We start from the raw sequence: 12,206 nt of genomic DNA, 5'->3' as shown, positions 1-12,206 counted from the left end.
AATGAGTGCATGAATAAGTGGAACAACGCATCGACATTTCTTTCTCTAAAATCAATACATTCAACAAACAGGCACAAACGTGGGAGCAAGTGTAGCATCTCAGGAGAGATGCTTAGCGGCAGGAAGAACGGAAGGGCTCCCAGCAAAAGGCTTTGGAAGTCGGCTACACACCTTCATTCGCAGAAAAAAAAATTAGGATTGAGCCCTGGGAAACTCCCACATTTAGGATACAAGCCAGTAAGGATTTGAAAAGAGCTGAGAAAGCGGGGTGATGGGGCAGAGGAAGTGACGGCGAAGGGTTCCAGGGTCGGGGAGACGGGCCGGGCCGGGGTAGGGGTAGCGGTGGGGACCGGGAAGACCGGGACTCCCCGTCCTGCGGAGAGGTGGGGCCGCCCCACCACTTCCGCCTCTTCCCTCGCCGCTCCTGCCCCACCCTCTCTGTCCCGGAAGTGGTCCGACTGTGGCTCCGGGTGCGGGGAGCGGAATTTCGGCGCTCCCGGAAGTGGCCCGTCGGCGGCGCGCCCGCCGGGGCAATACTCGCTCCTGCTGGGGCGCGGCGGCTGCTCCCGGGTCCGGGCGTCGCCATGACCAACGAGCTGGATATCTTCGTAGGGAACACGACCCTCATCGACGAGGACGTGTATCGCCTCTGGCTGGATGGTTACTCGGGTCTGTGAGGGGCCGAGCGGTTGTTTGGCTGGGCGAAGGGGCGGAGCCTGCACTTGGCGGTCTTTAAGCGGGCGGAGGAGGGAGGGAGGTTTGCAGGTCGGAGCTGGAATCCCTGCAGGGGCTTTGCGGTAGGGGCAGGGCCTGATGCCGGTGCCTGCTCCCCAGTGAACGATGCGGTGGCCCTGAGGGTGCGCTCGGGAATCCTGGAGCAGACGGGCGCCACGGCAGCAGTCCTGCAGAGTGACACCATGGATCACTATCGGACCTTCCACATGCTGGAGCGCCTGCTGCACGCACCGCCCAAGCTGCTGCACCAGCTCATCTTCCAGATCCCGCCCTCCCGACAAGCGCTGCTCATTGAGAGGTGGGGATGCCAGCCACTCTGGCCATGTACCCATTTTGCAGACTGAAACGGAGGCCCAGGAAGGGACGGGACTCACCCGGGCCCTGAAGAAGTGGAGAGCACAAGGGGCCAAGCCCAGGCTCTGCCAGCCCCCCTTTCCCCCTCCTGTAGGGGAAGTCAGTAGTGTCCTCTGCCTCCACGCAGGTACTATGCCTTTGATGAGGCCTTTGTGCGCGAGGTCCTGGGCAAGAAGCTGTCCAAGGGCACCAAGAAAGACCTGGATGACATCAGCACCAAAACTGGCATTACCCTTAAAAGCTGCCGAAGACAGGTGGGCACTGCACCCTCCTCACCAACACAACATTACATATACAGTCCACCCCTGTGGCCACTACCCCAACTCCAACCTCCTCCTCCACTTCTGATTGTGGCAGCAGCTTCAGACCCAGTCTCCTCTCCTCTGTTTTTGTCATCTCAAAGCAATCCCCTGCTCTTCAGCCAGAGTGACCTTTCAGAATCCCAGATCTGACCATAGCTTTCTTCGGCCCATAAACTTTCACTGGCTCCTACTCCCTTCTGGGTAGTAGCCACACGCTTTGGCCTTGCCCTTCATACTCTCCTGTGAGCTGGTCCCTGCCAGCCTCCCTAGGCTTGCATTTCCCCAGAGTCCAGCTTTCTTTTGCTCGTGCCGCTCCTGCCTGGAGGCTACAGTTCTTGGCCATGTCTACTTGAAATCCAAGGCAGCGTCAGATGCCACCTTCTTCACAAGCTTCCTGGTGGTGCCAAGGAGAAGTAACTCTTCTTCTGGAACTTTAGTATCTTTTCTCTGCGTCTCCTGTGAACTCCCTGTATACAGCTTAGCATTTGCTCATTTTTTACTTTCTGAGCCTTAGGAGGGTCAGTTCCAGCACCAGCTGGAGAAGAACTGCAGAGCGTGGTGCTAAAAAGTAGGAGTGAATTCAGTGGTAGGAGTTGAGTAAATGTTTATCTGAGATGGCAAAAGCTAATAGACATTTGTTGAATTGATAACTTACTGAAGGAATAACAGATCAGCATCTGTTGACAGAATAGATAGATAGGTGAGGGATGGTGTTCAGTAAACAATTTATTGGGTGAGCGACCTCTGACCAGTCCTTGCTCCCCTACCTTCCCTGCAGTTCGACAACTTTAAACGAGTCTTCAAGGTGGTGGAGGAAATGCGGGGCTCCCTGGTCGATAACATCCAGCAGCACTTCCTTCTCTCTGATCGGCTGGCCAGGTGAGCGACCGGGCGAGGAGCCATCTATCTCCCCCATCGGCACAGTCCTTCCCTGGGCCCCTCCCCATCCCCCCAACCCACTTGACCTCTTGGCTGTGTGGGGGGATGGTTATCTCATTCCTGGTCTGTAAATTGGATCAGACTGGCCTGGGTTCAAATCCCAACCTGGCCATTCACCAATTGGACTGTGGAGGTGTCACCTGTAAAGCGTGTGGCACAGCTCCGGAGCTCGGGAAGTGCTCAGTAAATGGTAACTGTTACCTCTGTGGTCTCCTGCTACATCCCTTAGGAGACCTGGTTTGAAACCTTTTCACAGATGAGGAGGCCCAGAGAGAGGTGACCTGAAACATGTCACACAGTGAGTTAGGGCGAGAGAGGCCAGAGCTCAGATGCCTAGTAGATGTTGCAGGTTGGAGCTGCTTGCTCAGAAAGAATGCCCAGCTTTGACAGGTCTCCTTTCCCCTCCCTGCAGAGACTATGCAGCCATCGTCTTTTTTGCCAACAACCGCTTTGAGACAGGGAAGAAAAAACTGCAGTATCTGAGCTTTGGCGACTTTGCTTTCTGTGCTGAGCTCATGATCCAGAACTGGACCCTTGGAGCCGTCGGTGAGGCCCCCACTGACCCAGGTGCCTGGACACCTCCCCACCCTCTCAGGGCCTGCTACCCCACCAGCACTTTCTCCTGCAGGCCCCTAGTTCCCAGCATCCTTTCTTCTTCAGGGCCCCTCCCCAGCCATCTCTGCTCAGAGTCCAGTGTCCCCATACACACCTTGTCTGCAGACAAGGGGCCCACTACTTCTCTGTGGTCCGGGGCAAAGCATTCCACCTCCCTGACACTCTGTTTTCTCTTCTGTCTTATGGGGGTGCGATGTGGTGGGTGAGGAAGGCTTGGGTTATCACAGGAAGGCATTTTGACATGCCCCCCCCCCCCAACTCCCTTCCTGGGCCTTACTCAGACTCCCAGGTGGATGACATGGATGTGGACTTAGACAAAGAGTTTCTCCAGGACTTGAAGGAGCTCAAAGTGCTGGTGGCTGACAAGGACCTTCTGGATCTGCATAAGAGGTGACTCGGGGGATGTCTGTGGGGTGGGGCCTGAAATGGGGGCCCAGGCAGCTCTAGGCTTGACCTTGTCTTCCTGCAGCCTGGTGTGCACTGCCCTCCGGGGAAAGCTCGGTGTCTTCTCTGAGATGGAAGCCAACTTCAAGGTCTGTGGCCCAAGCCAGCCTATGTCCCTTGGGTATCTCCAGCCTCCAGTGCACTGTCCCACCGGGTGACTCTGTTCATGCCCTAGGTTGACCAGCAGGTGGCGCTGTGGCTCCCTCTGCCCACCTGTGCTGGGGGAGCCAGCTCCTAAACGTTGGGGAGTTGATTGAGGGAGGTGGATAGATTTGGAGACGGGCCTGCCCCTCCCCTAGCTTCTGGGGCAGAAGGCAGAACTCCCAGGCTCCCTGCCCCACAGAACCTATCCCGGGGACTGGTGAATGTGGCTGCCAAGCTGACCCACAATAAGGACGTCAGAGATCTGTTTGTGGACCTGGTGGAGAAGGTGAGCTGTCCTGCCCACTGTCCACTCGTCCCCGCCCTGGCCTGTCTCTGAGCTGTACCAGTGCCAGATGTTCCCTTGGGCCCACAGTTCGTGGAGCCCTGCCGCTCTGACCACTGGCCGTTGAACGATGTGCGACTGTTCTTGAACCAGTATTCGGCGTCGGTCCACTCGCTGGATGGCTTCCGGTGAGTTACCCCGGCCTCCTGTTCAGCGTGGCCTCGCCCCAGCCAGCCTCCTGCCAGGGCCTGGCCCCCCTGCAGACTCAGGGTTCCCTGTTCTGCTGCCCTGGGGTGAATGTCTTTGTGGACCAGAGTCCTGGCTTCACCTCTAAGAAGCTGTGACTTAACCTTGGGCAGGTTCCTTGATCTCTCCATGCCTCAGTTTCCTCACATGTAAGCTGGGGGTGATAATGGTGAAGGTCATAGAATATTGTGAGGATTAAAGGGTGAAGGTACCTAGAGCACTTAGAGCAGGGCCGTGACACGGTGGGTTGTGTTAAACCTCGGCCATTACTGTTACCATTATCATTGCAGGCACCAGGCCCTCTGGGACCGCTACATGGGCACCCTCCGTGGCTGCCTCCTGCGCCTCTATCATGACTAAGGCCCCTCCCACCACTCTGCTCACACTGACAATAAAGTTGCCATGACTTTGGAGGAGCCTGTGCCTGGGTAAACACCGGGTCCGTGTGTGGAGGGTGTATACGCGTATGTATCTAAGTGTCACGGTGTATGAGGACCTGTGTGTGCACTGGCCCTGCAGGGACTAGGACGTGTTCAGGAATGGTGTCTATGCTCTCCCTCTCCATTTCCCCACCCAGCGGAGTCCACTGAGAATACAGAATCTTGTCTTTGTTTATTCAACGCATAGCAAGAGGATTGGGAGGACAGGAGAAGACTTTAGGGGTGGCCAGCAAGGACGCAGCAGGCATAGCAGGCGAGTGCGAGGGGCGGGCTCAGGGAGGGCAGGAGACCTTCTTAGCTGGTTTATCCACTCGGGCAGTAATCGGGTACTTGGTGATACCACAGGCATTGCTCCCTCGGTGCAGCCGGAAATAACCCTAGGAAGTCAGAGGACATCAGGGCAGGGCCAGAAGGCGGGGAGAGCCCTGCCCTGTCCTGTCCCAATATCACACTCACCTTCTCACCCCAGTTGGCCCCCCAGGAGTTCTTCAGGATCCAGTATGGGGTGGAGCGACGACGAGAATGGCCTGAGACGTCCTTTGCCTGCCTCCCCTCCACCGACTTGGTCTTACCAAAACCCACCAGCAGGACAACGTGGTCCACATATTGAGGGTCACAGGTGGTGTTTGTGGCCTTGATCACACCATTCTGGTATTGCTGCAGGGGCAGGGACAGAGGGGCTGAGTCTGGGGCCACATCCCCTATGTGTTCTTCCCCCCATTCTCTTCCCTGTCGCACCTGCAATAGCTTCTTGTTGATGGTCACAGTGATGGGGCCCTCAGTGGCCAGATACCGGGCAATTCCTGGGGGTAGAGGTGCCATCAGGCCATGCCTGCTCTGTCTCCCCTGCTCTCAGCTCATGGTTGTCTCCATCTCTCTCCCTCCCACCCCCATTCCTCCATCTCTGTCTATAGCCCCATCTGTCTGCCTCTGTCCTGGTTTGTCTATCCCTGTCATCCCTCCTCCCCCCCACATCCGCCTGGGTGTCCACCCTGCCCGCACCCTGCTCGTTGCCCGACAGCATGATGAAATCCTGGATCCAGGCCACCTTCTCGTGCTTCCTAGCCTGGCACTTGGTTCCGACCGCCCCCTGGAACGGGTAGTCCTTTTCGCTAGCCAGGCCACCTGGAAGTAAGCAAGGCCGAGACTCAGCCCCAGAACATGCCCACCCTCAGCCCCCCAGAGAGGCCGGCACTCACTGTTGTTGAGGACAGTTACGAATGCGTCCCAGACGAAGCCGCCCCTGCAGCCATCCCCACAGCGGCCACAGTCGAGTAGTTCTGGTGCCAGAAGGGACAATGTGGGTGACTGATCCCCAGGCCCCCTGCCCCCATTGGCACACATGCCCCCTCTCCCAGCCGTACCCTGCACAGAGACTTCCACAGGCTGTCTGAACTTAACGCCCCACTGGGCTTCGATGTTGCCTGCAGCCGCCATGGCCCAGCAGCACAAGCAGGTTTTCTAGTGGGGAAAGGAGTGGGGGCTGGTAAGGGATCTGGGCTTTGACCCCTCTCCTCTCCTCTCCCTCCCACCACTGGGGCCGGACCGCGCCAGGCTGGGTGAGGCAGATACCTGGTCCTTGACAGGTGAGATGACACCGGGCGCCTTCCGCCAGTCACACGTGGAGGGCACTGACTCCTCCCACTCATCAGATCCTACCTTTCTGTCCACATTGGGGGCCCTTCCAGCTGCCCTCTGATTCCCATACAGCTGGTCAAACTCCTCCTCTGGGGGACAGATGGGACCACCAAGATCACAATATTGACCCCTCCTCCCCATATTCTGCTTCTCCCGCTCCAGCCATCCACATCCTTGGCCATTTGAGTCCCCATAATACCCTGAGAGACACAAAGGCAAGGATGCTGAGGCAGAGAGAGACCCAGTTCCTTGCTGCAGTGCATTCCCCTGCACCTGCTCTCAGCCTTGAGCTGAGCTGGGACACAGGCCTCCGGAGTACCTGTCCTGCCTCGGTGATTTGGGACAAGCACCCAGGCCCCTGGTCCTCAGGGTCCCTCTCCGGGAAATGAATGCCAAAGGTCCACCCTGTCCATCTGCCAGTACCCCTGGACAAGCTCTGCTTCCCCACCCAGTACCTGTAAGGTCACTGAATGCAGTCACCCCAAACTTGGCTGTGCCTAAGTCCTCCTCCTGCAGCCGCTGAGCCTGGGCCAGGTTTCGGGCAAAGATATCCAAGCGGCGAGCATACTCTGGACCAAAAGACAGAGGTCTTCCTAGGCTGGCTCCCAAGCCCGTGGGGGCAGGAAGTGGCCACCTGCTGGGTGTCCTCCCACCCACCCTCACCCAGATGAGCACTGGCCTCTTTCCTGTGGCCCCTGCCAGCCCCGCTGCAGATCATCAGCTGAGGAAGTGGCTCCCAGCTCACTAGGGTGGGTTTTCCCAGGAGACGGGAAGGGGGCACACTGCCCACCTGGGGGAAGCCAAGTAAAGGGTCTGAAGGCAGAGTGATTCAGAGAAAGGTGGGTGGTTGGGGACGGGCTTCCTGCCACCAAGTCACCACCTTCACACTTCTGACCACAGGTCTGGGGCTGGAACATGGCAGGGGTGGGGGAGGATGGGGTACAGCCCATGACAGGCTGAAAGGCACCCACAGACTATCCCCCTCAGGAAAATGAGATCCAGAGAGGGGGCAAGAACAGAGCCAGCAACTCGGTGGGGAATCCCAACTTGAGGACAAAAGGGGTATCTAGGTGTTTGCTGAAGGAACCCGTGACTAGATGGTGGTTTCCTGCTTGCTGCCAGGAGGCGCAGGAAAGTGGCTGTGGAGCTGAAGGATCCTCTGGGCAGACCCCCAACAATCACCACCTCTTTCCAGGTTCATAGCAAAGAATGACCGTGTTCAACGCACAGGAATGACGTGCTTTCAGGCAACTGGGTTCACCTCAAGCCCACTGCCCACCCTGAGCCTGATTTCATCATTGATTAAGTGGGAGGAGTGGGGTTGGACCAGAGACGAAGGGGTCCATGATACCTGCTGGGTTCGAGTAACTTCGGTTATACTGGATCTGGAACAGAGTGAAGACCTCTTTCAGCTCCAGCGGCCCCGCACCTGGGTTCTGGAAGGAACCAAGGGTGGTGGGGGAGGGGGTTGGATGAGGAGTCCTTGCTGGGACTGAGCGAGGGCAGTGGTCGGCAAACTCATTAGTCAACAGAGCCAAATATCAACAGAACAACGATTGAAATTTCTTTTGAGAGCCAAATTTTTTAAACTTAAGCTATATAGGTAGGTACATTGTTATTAACTTAATTAGGGTACTCCTAAGGTTTAAGAAGAGCCACACTCAAGGGGCCAAAGAGCCGCATGTGGCTCCAGAGCCACACTTTGCCGACCACTGACTAGGGGATCAGTCAGTCTGTTCTATCTCCCTGGGTGAGCTTTGGCATATCAATCACCTCTCCAGCCTCAGTTGCTCCCTCTGAGAAATGGGAACAAGTCAGTTGTTTCTGAAGGGGTGAGCCCCATGCATGGGGCTTGCAGAAGGAAGGGTTTGGGGAGCAGGTTGCGGGCACTTACCTGGACTCTGAGGGAGTCCTTGATGCCTTGGGCTAGACCTGCCACCAACAGGACCAGGAAGCAGGAGAGATGGGCAGTTAGTGCCATGCTGCTGCAGACCAGAGTGCTGGGGACAGGAAACTAAGACCAAGCTGGAGGTGCTGAGAGGGCGGAGCTGGAGAAACCACTGAGGGGAAACCAGGCTGGGAGGGGGAGGTGGACCCCTCAAGCAAGAGGCTTTCAGGCTTTTATCTCTACAAGGCCCTCTACCTGTCTACTCACCCCCCCTTTTCTTTTTTAATTTTAAAAAATATATATTTTTTAAATATATTTTTATTGATTTTAGAGAGGAAAGGACAGAGAAAGAGAGAAACATCAACAGTGAGAGAGAATCATTGATTGGATGCCTCCGCACACTCCCTATTGGGGATTGAGCCTGCCACCCAGGCATGTGCCCTTGAACAGAATCGAACCCAGGACCCTTCAGTCCGAAGGGCAATGCTCTATCCACTGAGCCAAACCAGCTAGGGCACACTTTTTCCTTATTCCACAGCGGCTCTCAGCCCACCCTCTTTGGGGCAGTTCTTAGATGCATCTGTCCCTAAGGAGACAGGTCGTGAGAGGGCAGTGACATAAAGCCATCAGCACTGTGAAGGGTAAGCCCAGGGGACTATGGGAGCCACAGGCCCCTGACAACTGGGTGTGGAGAGAGGGTGGTCAGTGGCCCCTGGGAAAACACTTGCTCATCCTACAAAGCTTCGTCAGCTCAAGGGTCACCTCCAAGAAGCCTTCCCTGCTCTCATCCTCTGATGTAACCTACAGCCCCTTGAGCCCCTGCGGTGCCTGAGCCCATATGCGTCTTCCTTCCAACTGCACCAGAGGTGTCAGGCGCCTGTGTCCACAGTGCCCAGGATGTGGCTCGGCTCGGAGCAGGCTGGGTGGGTGTTGTTGACTGAACCATTTGTTGTTGTTTCCCATGGGTTTTAAACAGGAAAGTGCAAGTGGCAGGAGCGTGTCCAGGGGACAGCAAATAGCAGCTCTGCCTCCTTTTGCTCTTCATTCCTGTCACAATCTGAGTGGGGATGTGGGAGCAGAGAGACAGCAGGGTTGGCATCTCAGAGCGAGGCCAAGGCCTGTGCAGTCAAGTGCCGGGAGGGCTGTTGACACCCGTCACTGCTGCCTCGGTTTGAAGAGGTCCTCAGGCTGGGCTCTCCCCTGTGAGCCTCCAGGCAGGAAACCAGTGCCCAAGACCAGAGATGGGGGGAGAACTGGTTTTCTGGGGATTCCATCGTGATGGGAGAGGGAGCAGGAGGAGGGCTCTGGTCCTGGGGTTCATTTATGTGTGTGCCTCACTACCTCATTTTTTCATTCATTAGGAACCTGCCCCATGTTGCTGCACCACCCTCACTCCCACTCCAGACAATAAGTCAAGGGACTACTCTATTGGGGAAAAAGAGCCATGCTGTCTTTATTAAAATTCAGTAGACAGACCATCCATAGAGGGGCACCTGGCCGCGTGGTTGTAGACCCCAGTGACATACCCCAAGCTAGTCTTGGATTGTGTGTGACCTATGACTAAGGCCTCATGTGTCAGCCTCAGGGCTAGAGGTCCCAGTGTGGGCATAAAAGGGGATGAAATAAAATCCGTCTCTGGTGGTGGGAGTTGTGGAAACTTGGGGGAGGAGAGACTGGGGGTGTGGAACTGGGTGACCTTCCTCATTGATCCACTTCTTCCCTCCATTGAATGTGAGCCCCACGAGGCCAGATTTTAGTCTTTTTTGATTGGTGCTGTGTCCCTGGTACCTAACACAGAGCCTGGTCAATGGTGGCCACACTGAACTTTTGTTGAATGAATGAACTTACCCACTCACTCACTTGCACGCATCCTGCAGCTCCTGGCTGGCACCTAGTGAGGGCTGGGCCAGGGGCCCAGGGCCCTCAAGGGCTCACTGCCTGGGAGGAACTCCTGACATCAACCAAGATGAGGCTTTGGGCCCCAGTGCAAAAGGGCTGAAGATGGGAAAGTTGTTAGGGTCATAGAGGTCAGGAGACAAGTGCACTCAGGCCTAATAGTGCAGATGGAGGCTTGGGTCCAAGTTCGAGATGTCAACTGTGCAGCCAGCCATTCCCCTCTGGGCCTCTGTTCCTCTTCTCCAAGTGGCCGTGACAGTTCCTTTGTCTGGACTGACACTGTGGAGCACCTTCCACCCTGGCTGGCACAGAGCAGGTGTTCAAATGGTGGCTCCTTCATGCTCTACTGTGGGGCAAGGAGCCCAGAGTCTTGTTTTCTTGTTTGTTTTTTCCTTTTTGGTTTGTTGTTTTTATGTTTTATTAGAGCCCAGAGAGTCTTGGAGTCAGAAGGACTTGTGTTCCAGTCCTGTCCTTAGCACTCTGGCTGTGCCTGGACAGATCTTAGCCTCTCATCTGTGAGATGGGGTGATAATGGCGCCCCTTCCCTGGCTTGGCAGGAGGGTACATGCTGATACCTGGAACGGTTAGATCTTGATAATCCAGTGCTAACATTTTATTATTATTTAAATAATGGGTTGCCCTAGCCGGTTTGGCTCAGTGGATAGAGCATCGGCCTATGGACTCAAGGGTCCCGGGTTTGATTCCAGTCAGGGGCATGTACCTTGGTTGCAGGCACATCCCCAGTGGGGGGCGTGCAGGAGGCAGCTGGTTGATGTTTCTCTCTCATCGATATTTCTAACTCTATCCCTCTCCTCTTCTCTGTAAAAAAATCAATAAAATATATTTTAAAAAAATAATGGCTCCATTGAGGTAACTCACATACCATAAAATTTACCCTTGTAAATTATACAATTCAGTGGTTTTTAATGTATCTATATAATTGTGTGGTCAACACCACTATCTAATTTCAGAGCATTCTCATCATCCCAAAAGAAACCCCATAACTGTTAGCAGTCATTCCGTTACCTTTCCCCCTGGCAAACACTAATCTAGTTTGTCTCTCAGATTTGCCTATTCTGGCTGTCACATCAACAGAACATGGCTTCTTTCTCCTAGTATAATATTTTCAGGATTTGTCCATGTGGTAGCACATATCAGTTCTTTATTCCTTTTTATGGCTGGATAATATTCTACCATTTTTTATCCGTTTATATACATTTTGTTTACCCATTTGTAAGTCCACGGAAATTAAACTGTTTCTACGTTTTAGTTCTTGTGAATAGTGTTGCTATGAACAGGGTGTACAGATTTTTTTGTGTGGACATGTTTCAATTCCCCCTGGGTATATTCCTAGGAGTGAAATTGCTGGGTCATGTCACATTTTGAGGATCTGCCATAATTTTTCCAAAGGTGGTGCCGCAATTTACATTCCCACCCACGTTGTATGAGGGTTCCAATTTCTCCATGTGCTCATCGACACTTGTTAATGTCTGTCTTTTTGGTTTTAAACAGCTATTATTTTTAGCCTCCTCACCCAAGCAGCTGGGAAGGATCTGGGGTGGGAAGGATCTGGGGTGGGAGAGACACTCTCCAGTTCACCCCGGGACCCTTCCTGGTCACGTCCCCTCCGGGGCATACCCTCCTGGGCAGGGCTGCGTTCGGGGAGATCGCGAGGATAAAGCGGGGTGACAAAGGAAGGGAGGGCTCCGCAGTTCCCGCACGTGGTGTGCCCCGAGGCCGGGGATCCCTGGACACGCGGCCCTTCCCGTCTGGCTCCGCCCTCAGACGTGGGCAGGCGAGGCCCCGCCCCTTCCTGGGAGCCGGCCCCGCCCAGACCCCGCCCCGAAGGCGCTCCCTCCGCTTGCGGGCGGGCGGAGGCGGAAGCCCGGGACACGCGGGTGGGAGGAGGGCCGGGAAGACGCTGGCGCGAGACCCTGGCGTCCTGCGCGCCCGGGTTGGGTCCTGCCCGCCTTTTCAGGGGCTTTCCATTCATTCTGGGCCAAAGGGGAGCTGCGGCCCCCGCCCCCGACAGCCCTGGGGACCGAGGGGAGCGGGGCCGAGAGGAACGGTTCAGGGCCTGGGAGCGTCTCGCCCCGGGCGAGGGTTCGGGGCCCCGCAGGAAGTTTTGGTGTTTCCAGATGGCTGTCCGGTTCACAGAATAACATTTAGGGTCTAGGCAGGACCTGGTAGTCCCAGGATGCGGTTAGGCTTAGGTGCCCAAAGACAACATTCTGGGAGGCGCAGAGTCTGGGGCCCGACATGAAGACGTGGGTGGGGGCCCA

At 55.7% G+C, this 12,206-nt stretch overlaps 2 protein-coding genes across 8 annotated transcripts; one reads left to right on the top strand and one right to left on the bottom strand.

Annotated features, from left to right (window-relative positions):
• The first annotated feature begins 466 nt into the window (after positions 1-466).
• Positions 467-4,475, top strand: FIBP (FGF1 intracellular binding protein). Of its 2 annotated transcripts, none has more exons than XM_006101577.3 (10): positions 467-669; positions 835-1,033; positions 1,217-1,343; positions 2,170-2,270; positions 2,743-2,876; positions 3,227-3,335; positions 3,415-3,478; positions 3,733-3,819; positions 3,907-4,004; positions 4,353-4,475. In XM_006101577.3, exons 1-10 carry the CDS (start codon positions 585-587, stop codon positions 4,420-4,422), a joined length of 1,074 nt encoding a protein of 357 aa, XP_006101639.1. In that variant the 5' UTR covers positions 467-584; the 3' UTR covers positions 4,423-4,475. The 2 variants fall into 2 exon arrangements, with proteins under 2 accessions (XP_006101639.1, XP_006101638.1); XM_006101576.3 differs by having other exon boundaries at positions 2,743-2,897.
• Positions 4,476-4,500: 25 nt separating this feature from the next.
• Positions 4,501-8,369, bottom strand: CTSW (cathepsin W). 6 transcript variants are annotated; one of them, XM_006101578.3, is made up of 10 exons: positions 8,035-8,369; positions 7,492-7,576; positions 6,596-6,709; positions 6,075-6,229; positions 5,867-5,963; positions 5,702-5,782; positions 5,505-5,627; positions 5,241-5,305; positions 4,959-5,159; positions 4,501-4,879 (listed from the first exon to the last, which is right to left on the bottom strand). In XM_006101578.3, the coding sequence occupies exons 1-10, from the start codon at positions 8,119-8,121 to the stop codon at positions 4,775-4,777; spliced, it is 1,113 nt and encodes a 370-aa protein (XP_006101640.1). In that variant the 5' UTR covers positions 8,122-8,369; the 3' UTR covers positions 4,501-4,774. The 6 variants fall into 6 exon arrangements, with proteins under 6 accessions (XP_006101640.1, XP_014322511.1, XP_014322507.1 ...); XM_014467025.2 differs by having other exon boundaries at positions 4,501-5,159; XM_014467021.2 differs by having other exon boundaries at positions 4,959-5,305; positions 5,702-5,963.
• Between the last annotated feature and the right edge of the window lie 3,837 nt (positions 8,370-12,206).

The sequence above is a fragment of the Myotis lucifugus genome, unplaced genomic scaffold (assembly GCF_000147115.1).
Source record: "Myotis lucifugus unplaced genomic scaffold, Myoluc2.0 scaffold_373, whole genome shotgun sequence".
Taxonomy (NCBI): domain Eukaryota; kingdom Metazoa; phylum Chordata; class Mammalia; order Chiroptera; family Vespertilionidae; genus Myotis; species Myotis lucifugus.
Note: the sequence above shows the minus strand (reverse complement) of the source record. Positions and strands in the feature narration are given on the sequence as shown.

Bases quoted from the DNA above. Each gene is read 5' to 3' on its own strand.
- CTSW (XM_014467020.2), bottom strand. From the start codon at position 8,121: ATGGCACTAACTGCCCATCTCTCCTGCTTCCTGGTCCTGTTGGTGGCA. The intron at 5,964-6,074 runs GTATCTGCCTCA...TTTCCCCACTAG, and splicing joins TCTCACCTGTCAAGGACCAG to AAAACCTGCTTGTGCTGCTG. The intron at 5,306-5,504 runs GTGCGGGCAGGG...CTCTACCCCCAG, and splicing joins GCTGTCGGGCAACGAGCAGG to GAATTGCCCGGTATCTGGCC.
- FIBP (XM_006101576.3), top strand. From the start codon at position 585: ATGACCAACGAGCTGGATATCTTCGTAGGGAACACGACCCTCATCGAC. The intron at 1,344-2,169 runs GTGGGCACTGCA...CCTTCCCTGCAG, and splicing joins TTAAAAGCTGCCGAAGACAG to TTCGACAACTTTAAACGAGT. The intron at 3,820-3,906 runs GTGAGCTGTCCT...TTGGGCCCACAG, and splicing joins TTGTGGACCTGGTGGAGAAG to TTCGTGGAGCCCTGCCGCTC.